At 31.1% G+C, this 19,410-nt stretch overlaps 1 protein-coding gene across 1 annotated transcript in view; it reads right to left on the bottom strand.

Moving 5' to 3' along the window:
• LOC114333517 (DC-STAMP domain-containing protein 2-like) overlaps nt 1-19,410 on the bottom strand; it is a 186,374-nt gene that overhangs the window by 151,794 nt on the left and 15,170 nt on the right. The window contains exon 2 of the mRNA XM_050643805.1: nt 4,685-4,835. Within this exon, the coding sequence (XP_050499762.1) occupies nt 4,685-4,835 (151 nt within the window). The remainder of the gene's footprint in view (nt 1-4,684; nt 4,836-19,410) is intronic.

The following is a 19,410-nucleotide window of genomic DNA, read 5'->3' as shown; positions in this document are numbered from 1 at the left end:
CACCCTGTATCTTACTAGTATATCGCGTAGAAAATTTATTTAGCTTTCAATTCATATTAGGGTTTCCTATACCCTATCTCCCTTCATTTTTTAAATATTTAAAGATTTCCTAATTTGTAAGCTTTAAAAATTAGAATTAAGTACCTATTTCGTGGTTATGTACAACACATCACCAACACCGGCAATACTTAGACAAGATACTGTCATTAATAAAATTTTCATTGTTATCATGTAATCACACAGAGTGTTGTGTTATTTTAGTTGATTTTGGTCTACATGTGACATTTAATAATATGTTTATATTAAACTGCATACCCTATATTAGATGCCGTATTCTGGAAGATATTTAAATTTTATTTCATTTCGTGTAAGTATTTTCTATATCTTAAACCGACGGTTATTAAGTAAATTTAAGAACACCACTTTTTGTTTGAATCTTTGAATCGCAATTACAAATAGGTCTGGATCCCGCGTATGAAAAAAAAGTTGATTAATAGCAAGCTGAAAATTTGTTAATAGCTTAAGGGTGTCTAGTCGGATAAACTTTGATATATGGGAACACTGGAGCAGGGGCAGTTTTAATTGTGGAACAGGTTAAAAATTTGGAACGGTCACACCACGAAAACGGCACATTTATTTTGTCCGACAGAACAGACTTAAACTCTCTGAACAGAAATTAAACTCTCATGCAAAAATCAGACTGCTATTTATCACCTGTCATAACTCCTGTCATTTGTCATATTCTACATGTTCCATTCACTAAAACGCCCATTTGGTGATAAATAGCAGTCTGATTTTTGCATGAGAGTTTAATTTCTGTTCAGAAAGTTTAAGTCTGTTCTGTCGGACAAAATAAATGTGCCGTTTTCGTGGTGTGACCGTTCCAAATTTTTAACCTGTTCCACAATTAAAACTGCCCCTGTTCCAGTGTTCCCATATATCAAAGTTTATCCGACTAGACACCCTTAAGCTATTAAAAAATTTTCAGCTTGCTATTATTCAACTTTTTTTTCATACGCGGGATCCAGACCTAAAACAATTAAATGCAATGGCTACTATGATGAAAACGAGCCTATATTGTACAAAAATATGTGAAAATGGGTATTTACAGAATAACATGGGAATTTATATTTACAGAATAACATGTGTATGGAGAATGTTCTACATGGAATTGAAGAGATTTTAAATATCTTCCATTATAAAGAATAGAGTATCGAGTATGTCATTTAAAATAAGAACACTCTGTGTGATTAAATGATAAAAATGTGAATTTTATTAACGAAAGTATCTTGACTATCATATTTATGTATATTGCCGGTGTTGGTGATGTGTTGTACATCCACGACATAGATACTTAAGGTGATAGAGTAGCGATCAACAGGTAGCCAAAACGCGTTCCAAGATTGCGGCTGTAATTTTGAATATTTTTTTCGAGATATTTGGCACACGCTATACGTGATGACATTATTGAATTGACCTTAAAAAATAAGCTATACTTTCATAAGGGTTCCCTATACCTAAATATAGGGTGTTTTGATTTATTTCGATTTTTATAAAAATGTAAGGTTTTAGAAAAAAATAAATATCTACGAATCTGAGAATCAGTAACAAATTCTTTCTTGGATCTTAATAATAGATTATTTAGCATACTTAAACAGATGCTTATTGTAACAAAGTTTCTTTCAGGGTGGTCAAAATATGAGATTGTTCTATTAACAAATTCAAGCTGTAATTACTTACTTATTTTAAATAGAATACCCTGTATCTTACTAGTCTATCGCGTAGAAAATTTACTTAGCTTTCAATTTGTATAAGGGTTTCCTATACCTATTTTTTACAGGGTGGTCAAAATATTAGATTGTTCTATTAACAAATTCAAGCTGTAATAACTTACTTATTTTAAATGGAACACCCTGTATCTTACTAGTATATCGCGAAGAAAATTTATTTAGCTTTCAATTCATATTAGGGTTTCCTATACCCTATCTCCCTTCATTTTTTAAATATTTAAAGATTTCCTAATTTGTAAGCTTTAAAAATTAGAATTAAGTACCTATTTCGTGGTTATGTACAACACATCACCAACACCGGCAATACTTAGACAAGATACTGTCATTAATAAAATTTTCATTGTTATCATGTAATCACACAGAGTGTTGTGTTATTTTAGTTGATTTTGGTCTACATGTGACATTTAATAATATGTTTATATTAAACTGCATACCCTATATTAGATGCCGTATTCTGGAAGATATTTAAATTTTATTTCATTTCGTGTAAGTATTTTCTATATCTTAAACCGACGGTTATTAAGTAAATTTAAGAACACCACTTTTTGTTTGAATCTTTGAATCGCAATTACAAATAGGTCTGGATCCCGCGTATGAAAAAAAAGTTGATTAATAGCAAGCTGAAAATTTGTTAATAGCTTAAGGGTGTCTAGCCGGATAAACTTTGATACATGGGAACACTGGAGCAGGGGCAGTTTTAATTGTGGAACAGGTTAAAAATTTGGAACGGTCACACCACGAAAACGGCACATTTATTTTGTCCGACAGAACAGACTTAAACTCTCTGAACAGAAATTAAACTCTCATGCAAAAATCAGACTGCTATTTATCACCTGTCATAACTCCTGTCATTTGTCATATTCTACATGTTCCATTCACTAAAACGCCCATTTGGTGATAAATAGCAGTCTGATTTTTGCATGAGAGTTTAATTTCTGTTCAGAGAGTTTAAGTCTGTTCTGTCGGACAAAATAAATGTGCCGTATTCGTGGTGTGACCGTTCCAAATTTTTAACCTGTTCCACAATTAAAACTGCCCCTGTTCCAGTGTTCCCATATATCAAAGTTTATCCGACTAGACACCCTTAAGCTATTAAAAAATTTTCAGCTTGCTATTATTCAACTTTTTTTTCATACGCGGGATCCAGACCTAAAACAATTAAATGCAATGGCTACTATGATGAAAACGAGCCTATATTGTACAAAAATATGTGAAAATGGGTATTTACAGAATAACATGGGAATTTATATTTACAGAATAACGTGTATGGAGAATGTTCTACATGGAATTGAAGATATTTTAAATATCTTCCATTATAAAGAATAGAGTATCGAGTATGTCATTTAAAATAAGAACACTCTGTGTGATTAAATGATAAAAATGTGAATTTTATTAACGAAAGTATCTTGACTATCATATTTATGTATATTGCCGGTGTTGGTGATGTGTTGTACATCCACGACATAGATACTTAAGGTGATACAGTAGCGATCAACAGGTAGCCAAAACGCGTTCCAAGATTGCGGCTGTAATTTTGAATATTTTTTTCGAGATATTTGGCACACGTATTCGTAATATAATAAAGAATGGCGGTACAGAGCCCAATTTGAAGAATATATTAATATGTGGAAATTACTCTGTAATTAAATACAATATTAAAAAAACGAGCCTGTACCGCCATTAAGAAGAACAAAAAAATACACTTTCTTCGAATAAACTCCTTTATCCGATGCCTACATTTTGTGTCATTTTGGAACTACTAATGAAATAAAAAATTTTAGTACTTAGTTCCAAAATGACACAAAATCTAGGCATCGGCTAAAAAAGTTTATTTGAAGAAAGGGTATTTTTTTGTTCTTCTTAATGGTGGTACAGGCTCGTTTTTTTAATATTGTATTTAATTACAGAGTAATATCCACACATTAATATATTTTTCAAATTGGGCTCCGTACCGCCATTCTCTATTATATTAGGAATACGTGTGCCAAATATCTCGAAAAAATATTCAAAATTACAGCCGCAATCTTGGAACGAGTTTTCGCTACTTTTTGATCGCTACTGTTTCCTCTTAATTCTAATTTTTAAAGCTTACAAATTAGGAAATCTTTAAATATTTGAAAAATGAAGGGAGATAGGTATAGGAAACCCTCATAAGAATTGAAAGCTAAGTAAATTTTCTACGCGATAGACTAGTAAGATACATGGTGTTCCATTTAAAATAAGTAAGTTATTACAGCTTGAATTTGTTAACAGAACAATCTAATATTTTGACCACCCTGTAAAAAGATGGATATAGGAAACCCTAATATAAATTGAAAGCTAAGTAAATTTTTTACGCGATAGACTAGTAAGATACAGGGTGTTCCATTTAAAATAAGTAAGTTATTACAGCTTGAATTTGTTAATAGAACCATCTCATATTTTGACCACCCTGTAAGAAATTTTGTTGCAGTAAGCATCTGCTTCAGTATGCTAAATAGTCTATTATTAATATCCAAGAAAGAATTTGTTACTGATTCTTAGATTCGTAGATATTTATTTTTTGCTAAAACCTTACATTTTCATAAAAATTGAAATAAATCAAAACGCCCTGTATTTAGGTATAGGGAACCCTTATGAAAGTACATATAGCTTATTTTTTAAGGTCAATTCAGTAATGCCATCAGATATAGGGCATTCCATAAAAAAATATAACTTTGATATACTATTCTTTTTTGGAGCACCCTGTATAATTCACATTATTTTTAGATTGTAGTATATTTCTGCCCTGTATATTTCTGTGAAGTATTTTTTTTTAATATCAAGTGGTTTTCCGTACAGAGACCGAGGCGAATAAGATGAACCACCCTGTATATTATATATCGAATAATCTTTAAGTAGTTTTAAATAGTTACCTGGCCACATGCTAACGATTCACTTAATATACCAAGATTGTTTAACGTATTTTTTGCAGGTCCTGATATGACAAGTAAAAGGGCATATGCCACAAGAAGTTGTCGTCCCCTTTCGGAGAAAAAGTGAGGTAGAGTTAGTAACACGACGCATCTGAAAATAAAAAATATTGTTTTTGATATGTAACAATAAGTAAGTAAGTAACAATGGGTCGACAATAAAATTTGAATCAATTTACTTATTTTGTGCTTCTAAGGATGACAGCTACCCCATGCCCTCACTTGATACGCTCTTGGTATGACACAAGTTTCGAGATATACAGTGATGAGCGTGCTAATAACCGGCAACATAACGCAACAGATGAAAAACATAATACATTGCGAAACAAAAACAGATGAAACTAATGGAGGGAAAGGGTACCTCCCGTTAAGATAGGCAAAATGGCCTCACTACCAGAATTCAATTTTATTAATTTTTTTACGTTCTATGCAACTAAAAAATGAGATAACGCGAATTTTTAAATCGCCACCCCCTTACCCCTCCCCCCACAGCCAAAAACGTAGATTTTTAGATTTAATTTTTTTTAGTTGGGTTGCAATTGATTTAAAAATTTCAAAAAATTCACACGTGTAGCTGAGGCTTTTACAAAACATGTCCATTTTTTATGCACCCATAGGTCGAGTGTACATAACCTCAAATTTTTTATTAACTTTTTTAAAACCTATAACTTTTATTTCGGAGGGGGCTGCAGGTCCAATTTATTTTGCATTTTGTGTATTTTATCGGAAGCTATCTCTCTGATTTTTTTCAGATTTTTCCGTCAGGTGCGCCATCTTGAAAAATCAAGAAAACAGTTTTTTAGGGGGTTTTTGGGGATTTTCTCCATTTTATAGACTGCAACATAGATCAACTCAAGGTTTGGTTAATAGATGATGTATAATTTAAAATAACTGAGTATATTAGGATATTCAAAAATTGGAAGAAACACTTTTAAACCCCTCAAAAACCATGTTTTTTTTAAGTTTTGTAAGGATTTTTGCGGGTCTAATTATATTTTTTGAGATCGATACAGCCTGAATATTTTTTTTCATTTTTTTACGTTATATGTGATTAAAAAATAAGACTAATTGCATTTTTAGCCCACCACCCCCCTCCCCCTGCCCCCACAAAAACTCCAATTTTTTTATTTTTTTTTTGTTTAGTTAAGTTGCAATTAATTTAAAACTTTTATGAGGCTTCTACAAAACATATCTATTTTTTATAGATCCGTAGGTCGAGTGTACAATACATATAACCTCAAAATTCCTTTTTTATTTTTTTAAAACGTATTTTTGACTTCCAATCGATATTTTTTAAAACGTCCAATGAATTGTACATCTCTCTCGCGGACGGTCGGTTCAATACGTGCTTAGCGCTCATCTTTAATTATTAAAAATAATAGTAATAAAATAATGACAAAAATTTCTTCAGGCTCTTGCAGGGGGGGGGGCTTTAAACTTTGAGTTGGTCACTTTATGACTTTCATAATAATAATTTTTAATCTAGTTATTAAACCTTGAAAATGGCCATTTTCGCGTTTTTCAAATTTTAAATTGCGTGTAACTCGACTACAGTCAATTTTATAGAAAAATCAAAAGAGACTTTTTTGCTCAGGTTGATCCACAGAATCTACAACAAATTTGTCCTAAGTGAAAAAATTGATTTTTTGAATTCGTTTAAAAAATTGTTTAACAATATTCCGACCGCTGCTATACTGCCTGGCACCATGCGGATTTAATATAAGGACCTGTTTTTGAATAAGTTTGTGCAAAAAAATGACTCGGAATAATTTACCTAATGGGGACAAGCATACAGCATGGACTATTTGGATTATGAGCCAAACGAAGATGGTTTGGAAAACATTAAACGATAGATCCTGTTGTAGATGCGAGTGGCGCAAACGGCAACATAACCATAGGCATAGGCTGTTGTTGGCATGTAGCTGCCATAATATAATATTTATCGCATGGAAGATATTTTACAAAAATCATCAAGCCAGCAGAATATCTTACAAAACTCTTTGACAATACAGATGTTATACCTGTAATAGACGAAGACAGCGATGAGAACTTTAGAACTGTAAAGTGTAATACCAACGAATATACTCTCCGAATACTCTACAAACGGAGCTATATATTCTTTGGTAATATATTCTTATTCTTTTTATGGTGTTTTACGTGGCAGTAAACGTCAAGCAAAATGACATTATAATAGGCTGAGCAGAGATATAGGTTATGTAGATGGTATAAGCCTTAGACAAGGAAATAGAGAGGACGAGTAATCCTATGACCAAAAGTGAAGCCAAACCGTCACCAGAGATTTTGATCATCGACGTATCTTTGGGGTATTGTTATGCATCGAGTATTTAAAATGAAAACATGAAATGTATTTAAAATGAAGAATTTGTGTACGGTAAATGTTTTATTAAGTTGCTCATATTACGTACATATGTTTCAATACACACATATGTTTTTATTACGAATTTTAGATGAGGATTTACTTTATTTTTTATGAAATTTTAACCTTCAACGAACACCCACCACTGTCAACCCATTGTTATATTTGACGTGACCGCCATGTTTTTGGTGACAAACAAACCAAAAACTGGCTTCACTTTTGGAACATGTGTATTAAATGAGTGTTACCCGTCCTCTCTCTTTCCTTGTCTAAGGTACAAGCACATGTTTGAATAATTAGAATATGTATAATGGAAGGTAATATTAGGGTACCTACTAAATACAAACTAATGAACAAAGAACAAAATGTTTTGATTCACAAAACGACAAGAAGTAGGATATATTAAAATAATGTATTTTTCTAAAATTAATTATTCTGTTTTATTTTTGTTTTTTGTATCCTACCCAGAAGATATCACAATGACATCTTTACTTTATATAAAAATTTTGCAAAAATTTGAAATTATTTTGTTAAAATGTAGTTTACTTGAGGACAAACTGAGCAACAGATATACTGAGAAAAAAAATTAAAACGAAAAAATGATGATTTATTGGGCAGGTTAAGAGGGAGGAGGGCTAAAATTGGTCTAAGACTTATTTTTTAAACACATCAAACGTAAAAAAATGAAAAAAATATTCAGGCTGTATTGATCTCAAAAAATATTAGGCCTGGATCCCGCGTACCAAAAAAGTTTATTAATAGCAAGCTGTAAATATGTGAATAGTTTAACGGTGTCTAGTCGGACAAACTTTGATGTAGGTATGTAAACAGAGAAGTTTTAATTGTGAAACGTAATTTTAATTGTGGAACGTGTCATCCTGACAAGTTTATGATTGTGAAAACTAGCAGGTCGTTTTTAAGTATATTCAATAGCAAATTATATAAAATATCCCTAAAAACTCAGTTATTTCAGATTATACCTACATAACCTATAAAAAACCTTGAGTTAATCTATTTTGAAGTCTATAACATGGAGAAAATCCCTAAAAACCACCGAACAAACCAGTTTTGCGGATTTTTGAAGATGGCGCACCTTACGGAAAAATCTGAAAAAAGTCAGAAATATAGTTTTTGATAAAATACACAAAACACAAAAAAAATAGACATACATCCATCACCAAAAAATTATACGTACCTATTAAAAAACAAAAAAAAAAAGAGGTTATAATATGTACACTCAACCTTCGGATCCATAAAAATAGATGTTCTGTAAAAGCCTCAGCTGTGCGTGTGATTTTTTTGTAATTTATAATTTAATAATTATTAACTATTCTAAATGGGAAATAAGCCAGAATTTAACTAAAAAATGACCATTTAGAATAGTTAATTACAAAAATGCCACAAAGAAATAGCAGAATAACATTCATAATTTAATTGCAAACCAACTTAAAAAAAAAAAATAAAATCGAAAAAGGCTGTGAATCGAAAAATTTGGCTGTGGGGGAGGGGGAATAGAGGAAGTGGGCTAAAATTGCGGTGAGTCCTAATATTTTAAAATGATATAGAACGTAAAAAAAAACAAAAAAAATATTCAGGCTGTATCGACAACAAAAAATATAATTAGACCCGCAAAAATCCTTACAAAAGTTAAAAAAAAACATGGTTTTTGGGGGGTTTAAAAGTGTTTCGCCCAATTTTTGAATATCCTAATGTACTTATACTAATATAAATTATACATAATCTATTAACAACACCTTGAGTTGATCTATGTTGCAGTCTATAAAATGGAGAAAATCCCCAAAAACCCCCTAAAAAAACCGTTTTCTTGATTTTTCAAGATGGCGCACCTGACGGAAAAATCTGAAAAAAATCAGAGAGATAGCTTTCGATGAAATACACAAAATGCAAAAAAATTGGATCTGCAGCCCCCTGCTAAAAAGTTATGTTTTAAGAAATTTAAAAAAATTTGAGGTTATGTACACTCGATCTATGGGTGCATAAAAAATGGACATGTTTTGTAAAAGCCTCAGCTACACGTGTGAATTTCTTGAAATTTTTGAATCAATTGCAACCCAACTAAAAAAAATTAAATCTAAAAATCTACGTGTTTGGCTGTGGGGGAGGGGTAAGGGGGTGGCGAGTTAAAAAGGAGTGAGGGCATTTTGCCTATCTTGACGGGGGGGTACCCTTTATTATTCGGAATATTTTTATTTATTCGGGTTCAAAAGTTGCAATTTTCCGATTTTTTTTTTAAGTTTACCCGCGTTTATCTCGAAAACTATGCATTTTACGAAAAAACTTGTAAGAACATTTTTTGTTTAGGATGACCCAAAGAATACAAAAAATGTTTTTTTTTGCAAAGAATCGCTTTTTATCTGCCCGTAACATAGGGAGGAGGGAGGGGGTAACAAGGCACCATCGTACCTTCCGGCAAGATTCAGTGTTTCATTGTTCAAGGTCTCAGGTGAAAGAATCCGAACATAGTTGCCGGTCCTCAGGTTTTGCATACTCAAATACTACCAGGGCCTGCAACATTCTGTTGCCAAATGAAAATTGGAATGAAGGGGTTTTGAAGGGTGATCTACATATTTAATGAAAATATTTTCATCAATTCGCCACGTCCGGTTATACCGGAAGTTGCTTAAAACTTCGTTTTTTTAAATGGGACACCCTGTATATTTTTACATTTTTAGATTCTACTCGATGTCTTCTTTCTTAAAATATGCGGTTTTGTAATGTTATACAGGGTAGTTTAAAAGCTAATTACGTTTTTTTATTAATTTCGTAGCAATTTTCACACCCTGTAGAATTGTAGTAGTTGTATATCAAAAACTCTATTTATGTTAAAATGATTTTTAATATAGTCTACTATTATTAAAAATTATTAGTATAGCTAAATGTTAAATTTTAGTATACAGGGTTGGTCGAAACTCGGAATGAGGATTTTCTGAATTTTCTTAAATGGAACACCCTGTATTTTAGTATTGCAATGAAAAGACATTTTATGGTACTTTTTTATTTCTTAAGCATTCCCTATACCTAAATGCTTTTAATTTGTACTTAATTGTTAATCGCGCCAAGAATGTTAACTACGTAGGTATTTTGATAGCTCAACCATTATTGGCAATTTTAAAGATCAGTCAAGATTAATATGTATTTATTTCCGAAAAATTATTTGTAATTGAATATTTTCACGGCCAACCTAATAAAATTTCACGTATTTTTTGTTGAAATTAATGTTTGGTTTGAATCACCAATAACTCACAAATTAAAGCAGCTAGGTATAGGGAATGCTTAAGAAATAAAAAAGTAGCATAAAATATCATTTCATTACGATAATAAAATATAGGGTGTTCCATTTAAGAAAACTCAGAAAATACTCTTTCCTAGTTTCGACCAACCCTGTATAGTACAATTCAACATTTAGCTATACTAACAATTTTTAACAATAGTAGACTATATTAAAAATCATTTGAACATAAATAGACCAGAAAGCCACTGGGCATCCGCTAGGAAAAATATTCTAATTGGGATTTTTTGCACAATCTTACTCAAAAAGGACCCTTTTTTACAAATTTGCATGTTACCAGGACCAAAAGTTGGTCAAAAATTTTTTAAACGTTTTTTTTTTGTTTTTTTCCTAAAATTTTTTTTTTGCATGGAAAATTTTTTTTAGGTTTTTTGGATCATTTCAAACAGAAAAGGTCTTTAGTGATTTTTCTCTAAACTTGATAGTTTTTGACATATAAGCGATTAAAAATTGAAAAATTGCGAAATCGGCCATTTTTAACCCTCAAAAACTATGTGAAAGACTGAAAATTTGAATGTTGCCAAGGTAAGTAGATATTCTTTAAACATCGATTGACGAAATCCCGAAGAGTTTTTTGCAATACAATATCAAAAACCCCTTTGTTTTTTAATTGCCAATCAAGCGTGCGCGACATTATTTTCCACCGCTGCATGTGTATACAGTATGGTGCAAATGAAAGGATTAAATTCGTTATTTCGTAAAGCCGTGACTTTAAGGAAAAATCCCAAAACAGGTCGGTTTTTATTTTTAAGTTATGATATTGTGGCATATATAGTATACTAGTGACGTCATCCATCTGGGCGTGATGACGTAATCGATGATTTTTTTAAATGAGAATACGGGTCGTGTGCTGGCTCATTTGAAAGGTTTTTCAATTTTCTATTCAGTAATATAAACATGTACATAATTATTTATACAGGGTCTCCAAAATTGTTTTATTAGATTAAATCATTTGGCAAATTGACAAAAAAATTAAATTATTGGACACCCTGTATAAATAATTATGTAAATGTTTATACTACTGAATAGAGAATTCAAGAACCTTTCAAATGAGCTAGCACACGACCCTATTCTCATTTAAAAAAATCATCGATTACGTCCTCACGCCCAGATGGATGACGTCACTAGTATACCGTATATGTCACAATATCATAACTTAAAAATAAAAATCGAGCTGTTTCGGGATTTTTCCTTAAAGTCGCCGGTTTACGAAATAACGAATTTATTCCTTTCATTTGCACCATGCTGCATACACATGCAACGGTGGAAAATAGTGTCGCGCACGCTTGATTGGCAATTAAAAAACAAAGGGGTTTTTGATATTGTATTGCAAAAAACTCTTCGGGATTTCATCAATCGATGTTTACAGAATACCCATCTACCTTGGCAACATCCAAATTTTCAGTTTTTCACATAGTTTTTGAGGGTTAAAAATGGCCGATTTCGCAATTTTTCAATTTTTAATCGCTTACATATCAAAAACTATCAACTTTAGAGAAAAGTCACTGAAAACCTTTTCTGTTTGGAATGATCCAAAAAACCTAAAAAAAAATTTTTCCATGCAAAAAAAAAATTTTAGGAAAAAAAACAAAAAAAAACGTTTAAAAAATTTTTTGACCAACTTTTGGTCCTGGCAACATGCAAATTTGTTAAAAGGGGTCCTTTTTGAGTAAGATTGTGCAAAAAAAACCGAATTAGAATATTTTTCCTAGCGGATGTGCAGTGGCTTTCTGGACTAAAATAGAGTTTTTGATGTCAAACTACTACAATTCTACAGGGTGTGAATATTGCTTAGAAATTAAGAAAAAAAAAACGCAATTATCTTTTAAACTACCCTGTATAACATTACAAAACCTCATATTTTAAGAAAGAAGACATTAAGGAGAATCCAAAAATGTAAAAATATATAGTGTGTTCCATTTAAAAAAACGAAGTTATAAGCCACTTCCGGAAGTAGCAAATCGATAAAAATATTTTCATTAAAGAGATCACTCTTCAAAACCCCTTCATTCCAATTTTCATGATTCTGGTTCCTTTAGTTCTCGAGATATTTCGAATGGAACTTTTATCTGCCTCACCCTGTATAAAGTAGATTATCCCCAGTAAAATAAATAATAATCTGATTGGACAGAATTAAACGCGATGGAAAAATATTAATTACTACACGATTGGAAATTAAAATATTTAAAAAATACTAGCTGAAATTTTTATTTTTGTAGGTTCTCATTAGACAAAATCTCTATGAATGAAATAATCAATCTTATTTACACCCCCCGTTTTAGTAAATGTCTTTCTCCCCAAGTGCTTTGTATAAATTAACGAAAGGGTTATTCATTTAATTGCATTTATGCTAATTAATTCATTGTAAAATGCAGTTCTGAATGTAGAGCATCCTTATTATATTGGACATATTATTTTGTGTTGACCTTGAAGAGAAAATTGTTAGGAAATAAGGATAAAATTTTGTTAGAAATCACGAGATCATATTTAATATTTTTGTATTAATAGTTATTAAAAAAAACAAATGTTTATATACATTATTATTTATGTGCTTATGTGGGATTGCAAACAAGTGTTATTGTTCTAAAGTTTTTTCTTGTGGCATCTGAATACATTAGGAATAAACCACAAAGTTGCTAAAAAATAAGTTTAATTTGGCAATTCGATTTCCACTTTTGAAATCAAAATCGAGATACACAATACAAATTAAATAAATTTTATATTTGTTAGCTGGAAAAAAAAATTCTTCTAATAATTTAATTTTTTAGTCCTGTCGCCAGGGGGGGTACAACGGCCTCGTTAATTCAGATGGACTTACCCAAATTTTTTTTATGTATTTTGACCCGTAGAACACGAATTTTTTGGGTAACAGTTGATCCGGATGTCGATAAGATTGTTATAGACCAAGAACTTGAGGAATCAAATAACAGCGATTTTTGGCAAAACAAAACAATATTTTGTATTTTTTGGGTCATTTTAAGCAAAAAATATTTCTACAAGTTTTTTAGTAGGATGCACAGTTTTCGAGATAAACGCGGTTGAACTTTCAAAAAATCGAAAAACTGCAATTTTTAAACCCGAATAACTTTTGATTAAAAAATAAAATAGCAATTCTGCTTAGCGCCTTTGAAAGTTCAAGTCAAATTATGTCGGTTTTGATTATTTGCATTGCTAAAAATTTATTGTGTTATTGCTAAACAAAGCTACAAACAACTAGTGCGTGAGTGATGTTTCTATGATTTCTCATTTAAAATCGAACGAGTAGGTAGAATAGGTACTAGTGCAATCAAGACTATTTCTACGTTACATGCGTTAAAACGCATGTAAAAGCACGGGAAACCCTACGTGTTTATAGCTTTGTTAAACAATAAAAAAATAAATTTTTACCAATGCAAATAATCAAAACCGATATAATTTGACTTAAACTTTCAAATGCGGTAAGCAGACTTGCTATTTTATTTTTTAATCAAAAGTTATTCGGGTTCAAAAATTGCAATTTTTCGATTTTTTTAAAGTTCAACCGCGTTTATCTCGAAAACTGTGCATCCTACGAAAAAACTTGTAGAAATATTTTTTACTTAAAATGGCCCAAAAAATACAAAATATTGTTTTGTTTTGCCAAAAATCGCTGTTATTTGATTCCTCAAGTTCTTGGTCTATAACAATCTTATCGACATCCGGATCAACTGTTACCCAAAAAATTCGTGTTCTACGGGTCAAAATACATAAAAAAAACTTGAGTAAGTCCATCTGAATTAACGAGGCCGTTGTACCCCCCCTGGCGACAGGACTATTTCTACAACCGTGTTAAAAATGCAATTTTTAGCACTCCATAGGAGCGTTAAAAATGCTACTTTAAGGCACTAGTGCTTTAAAAATTTTAAGGCACTGCAGTTAAAAGTGAATTGTCAAATTGTGAAACGTCAAAATATTTATTTTATATTTCATTTATTAACATTAATATTAATAGAACAACTTGCGCAATTTGAAAAAGGTGGTTTAAAAGGTTTTTTAAAATTCAATTAACACGTTTGTAGAAAAAACAAGTTTATGTAGCGGTATAATATTTTCTCTAAGAATTTTTAGACATTCCCCTCGAGTGTAGACAACCAGTTCTACCTTTTACGGGTCATAGGTTTTATGGTTTCAGCAATTAACAAAAATATTGCATTTTATAAATTTATAACGTTTGTAGAAAAAATATTGTATGATATACGTGTTAAAAAGTACATTTTTAAGGCACTCGTGTGAATTGCAGAATTCGCTTCGCTCATTCTGCAAACCTTCACATGCGTGCCTTAAAATTGTACTTTTTAACACTTTTATATCATAAATAACTATTAGGTGCGTTCGCGGGTACAGTTGACAAATTGTCACCGACAATTTCTAACCTCACTTAATATAAATAATACCGTTAATAGATAAATATACAAGGTATATTTACTTTTAATTAATATTAATAACTAATTATTAAATTATACTAGGTAAATATACCTTGTATATTTATCTATTAACGATATTATTTATATCATTTTAAAGTGCGCATGCGTTTTGCTGCTAATTTAGCCGACTAGTCGTCGACAGGCACCCGCGAACGCACTTTATCTAACTCATTTATATTGACAATTTAGTTATACATTATTACCTACATATTAACATTGATGTTGTGATTTAATTAAAATATTCTTTTTCTCATGATCATCTTTCAGTGCGTCACAGTTTTTCGATTTCTTTCTAACGCATTAAATTGTATGTGACAGAAAAAATGCACGTCGGTGATTACATTTCGTCGGTGACATTTTTATAACATTTATTCTAGTTATTCTAGTTGTCGATAGATGGCGCCATAATAAAAAAAATAATTTTTTTTAATTAGATAATAATATTACAAATATAATCTGTATAATTTATAAGACTATACAAATAAAAGAAAATACCATTTTATAAATGCAAGAAACACATTTGATTTGTTTTTATTCCCAATTGAAAATAAAATGTGACAACTGTCAGATTTAACTAAAATGTCACGTTAGAATAAATGTCATAAATGTGTATTATCACGGACTTACCCTTTTTCCTATCATTTGTTACGCACTGAAAAATGATCATGAAAAGGACATAACTGTTAGTGAGTCAATAAAATATCGAGAATACATCATTTATAACTTTGAAAAGGGTAAAATGTTTATAAACTAACTGTTGTTGGCTGTATATCTTCCATGACACAACGTATAATGAAGTAAACACTTCTGTTGTATCTAGGTAGGTAGGTATATATGAATGCATTAAAAATTCTTTAAAACATATCCACAAGGTAGAGGAAAATTACAAAACACAAAACGTTTTTGGTTAAAACTGACCATTATCAGTGTGAACGTCCGGTGTACAAGTATTTGGAACTAGCCACTTCATTAGGCGTAAAATCCTCTAAATTCCATTATTAGACCAGGCGCATCTGTAAAAATATTATTGTTTGTTTTTTAACCAAGAGGAGTGATTCAAATTTACCGCGCCGTAATGCTTGTGTCTAATTGGTCCAACCGCAGCCAAGTTTACTCCACTGTTATTAATTTTTGACACTAATGACATTTACGAAATTTTGACACTTTTGGCATTTCATAGGTTAATTAAGTTATGTAGGCGATTTTTTATGTTTTCTGCGTTATTCCTTTAATTTTTACATTTTCAGACTGCTTTTATATAAAAAGCAGTTATTTTTAGAACTTTTTAGCCACGAATTAGTATAATATAATATTTATGGATTAGCGTCGAAGGCCGACGTGATCAACCAAAAAAGAACATGTATTTAGTGACTTTTCTAGTAACTTTCTTGGGTGTGAATCTGTCTTTTTAGTTTACTCCTCTTGGTTAAAAAATCTAATCTAAATGGATACTATAGTACATTTGGACGTTGAGAGGTGATTCATCTTTTTTTGCAGAAATTGCTTGAAAATAACTAATATAATAATATTTGAATTATCCTCCCACTCAAAAATGTCCGGAACATTGTTTAAATAATCAAAATGTCAAAAAATAAAGGAAAAATTCGATTTTTTTCTTCGTTTTTTTGATTATAACCAGTACCGGCGCTAGAGTATAAGACGCCCGCCTGCAAAACCAGCATAGGCGCCCTTCGGTCTCTTTTAAATTAGTATTTTGTATAGCACCAGCAGAAAAAAGCTCAATTTGGCGCCCCTCAAACGGCCCAAGCAGGGGCGCCCGCCTGCAGTGCATCCCTTGCAGGCCCGTTATCGCCGGCCCTGATTATAACTTTGAAAGTATTCATTTCTGAGAAAAGTTGTACTGACATAAAAGTTGCTCAATTAAGTTTGCTGCAATACAGAATTCGTTAAAAATTTTAAAAATAGTCACCCTTATTGCAAAATAGCAATAATTGCGAAAAAACGATAAAAAAAAAGTATTCGCATTTTACGTTTTTCAACCATTTATGCTAAACTTAGGACCTTAATATTTTACCAAGAAAAACTTTATGATATAAGAAAACAATACTGTAAATTTGATTACGATCGGTTGAACAGATTTTGCAAAATAAATTTTGCAATCCAGCTTTCGCAAAAAAAAATAATTTTTTCAAAATCTTGCAGGACTGAATATAAAGCAGACAGCAAGTTTAATTTTTTTTACATATAGAAGAATACCGTACCTTTCATTTGAAATTTGCAAAATTAAAATCGGTTAACCACTGCGGCGTCAGGAATTTTTTAAATACACATTTTTTTTGGTGCTACGCGCAGGACAGCGGATAGTTTGCTCTGATTGGGCATTCCAATGACCTTTGATAATGATTGACAAATTTTAATTTTTAGTACATTTCGATATAAATAAATAAATTTGTTTATTTTAAAATAAAAACGCATGCTCTGTCCTTTGAAATAACACTTTTTTTGGCAAAAACTTTCTTTGTTCATATATTTTAAGTTAGAGAATAAAAGTTTATTACTTTTAAACATATGCAACAATATTTCACAAACAATAATCAAATTAGTTTGATTTTTGTGGCAATAAAATATTAAAATACAACAAAATATAGCGTAAGAAAATAATATATTAGATAAAGATTGGAAGAAATTTTGGTGGAAATCAACTTGTGTGAATCACATTCTTGAGACACCCCAGAATAAGGTTCAAGAAGTGGCCCACGCGAAAAGTGGTCCAAACTTTTTTTAACAATTTTTTTTTTAGGTTTATTTTTAATATTTTTGGCCCGGACAATTTTTTTTAGGTTTTATGGACCATTCTGGACAAAAAAGGTCTGTTATATTTTTTCTCTATAGTTGATCGTTTTCGAGTTATAAGCAATTTAAAATTTGAAAAACGCGAAAATGGCCATTTTCAAGGCTTAAGAGTAAACAATAGCGATCAATAGGTAGCGAAAACGCGTTCCAAGATTGCGGCTGTAATTTTGAATATTTTTTCGAGATATTTGGCACACGTATTCGTAATATAATAAAGCATGGCGGTACAGAGCCCAATTTGAAAAATATATTAATATGTGGAAATTACTCTGTAATTAAATACAATATTAAAAAAACGAGCCTGTAACGCCATTAAGAACAAAAAAATACACTTTCTTCAAATAAATTTTTTTATCCGATGCCTAGGTTTTGTGTCATTTTGGAACTACTAAAATAATTTATTTCATTAGTAGTTCCAAAATGACACAAAATCTGGACATCGGATAAAAAAGTTTATTTGAATAAAGTGTATTTTTTTGTTCTTCTTTTTGGCGGTACAGGCTGGTTTTTTTAATATTGTATTTAGTTACAGAGTAATTTCCACATATTAATATATTTTTCAAATTGGGCTCTGTACCGCCATTCTTTATTATATTACGAATACCTGTGCCAAATATCTCGAAAAAATATTCAAAATTACAGCCGCAATCTTGGAACGCGTTTTGGCTACCTGTTGATCGCTACTGTATCACCTTAATAACTCGGTTAAAAGTTATTATTATGAAAGTCGGAAAGTGACTAAATCAAAGTTTAAAGACCCCGCTACAAGATATTGAAGAAATTTTTGTCATTATTTTATTACTAAGCTGTTATTTTTAAGTAATAATAATGAGCGCCATGCACGTGTAAGGAGACCGTAAATGCTGAGTGCGAGAGAGATGCCATTCCGGCAGTCCACTTGTGCATCTTACTCGCACTCACATTTACAGCCGCGTCAATACGATCTAACTGCTCATTGTTATTAATTAAAAATAACAGCTAAGTAATAAATTAATGACAGAGATTTTTTCAGGATCATGTAGCGGGGTTTTAAACTTTGATTTAGTCACTTTCTGACTGTCATAATAATAACTTTTAACCGAGTTATTAAGCCTTGAAAATAGCCATTTTCGCGTTTTTTAAATTTTAAATTGCTTATAACTCGAAAACGTTTAACTTTAAAAAAAAAATAGAACAGACCTTTTTTGTCCAGAATGGTCCAAAAAATCTAAAAAAAGTTTGTCCGGGCCAAAAATATTAATTTTTGCAATTTTATTTAAAAAAAATTGTTAAAAAAAATTTGGACCTCTTTTCGCGTGGGCGACTTCTTGAACCTTATTCTGGGGTGTCACACGAATGGGATTATGCAAAAAAATCTCATGGGAATATTTTTCCCAACGAACCCGCCGTTTTCGCCTTATCTAATATTGTAGGAAATTTAATTGCGCAACTTTTATATTAGTACAACTTTTCTCGAAAGTGAATACTTTGAAAGTTATAATCAAAAAACGAAAAAAATAATCGAATTTTTCCTTCATTTTTTGACATTTTGATTATTTAAACAATGTTCCGGACATTTTTGAGTGGGAGCATAACCCAATTATTATTATAGGAGTTAATTCCAAGAAATTTCTGCAAAAAAATATGAGTCACCTCTCAATGCCCATCTCCATCCAACAGATGCGCCCTGGACTATATTGGTAGATTTAACATTATAAAGTAGGCGACATACTAAGTCGACGTGGGT

This window comes from Diabrotica virgifera, chromosome 2 (assembly GCF_917563875.1).
Source record: "Diabrotica virgifera virgifera chromosome 2, PGI_DIABVI_V3a".
In the NCBI taxonomy this organism is placed as follows: Eukaryota; Metazoa; Arthropoda; class Insecta; order Coleoptera; family Chrysomelidae; genus Diabrotica; species Diabrotica virgifera.
This window is presented reverse-complemented; position numbering and strand designations above follow the sequence as displayed.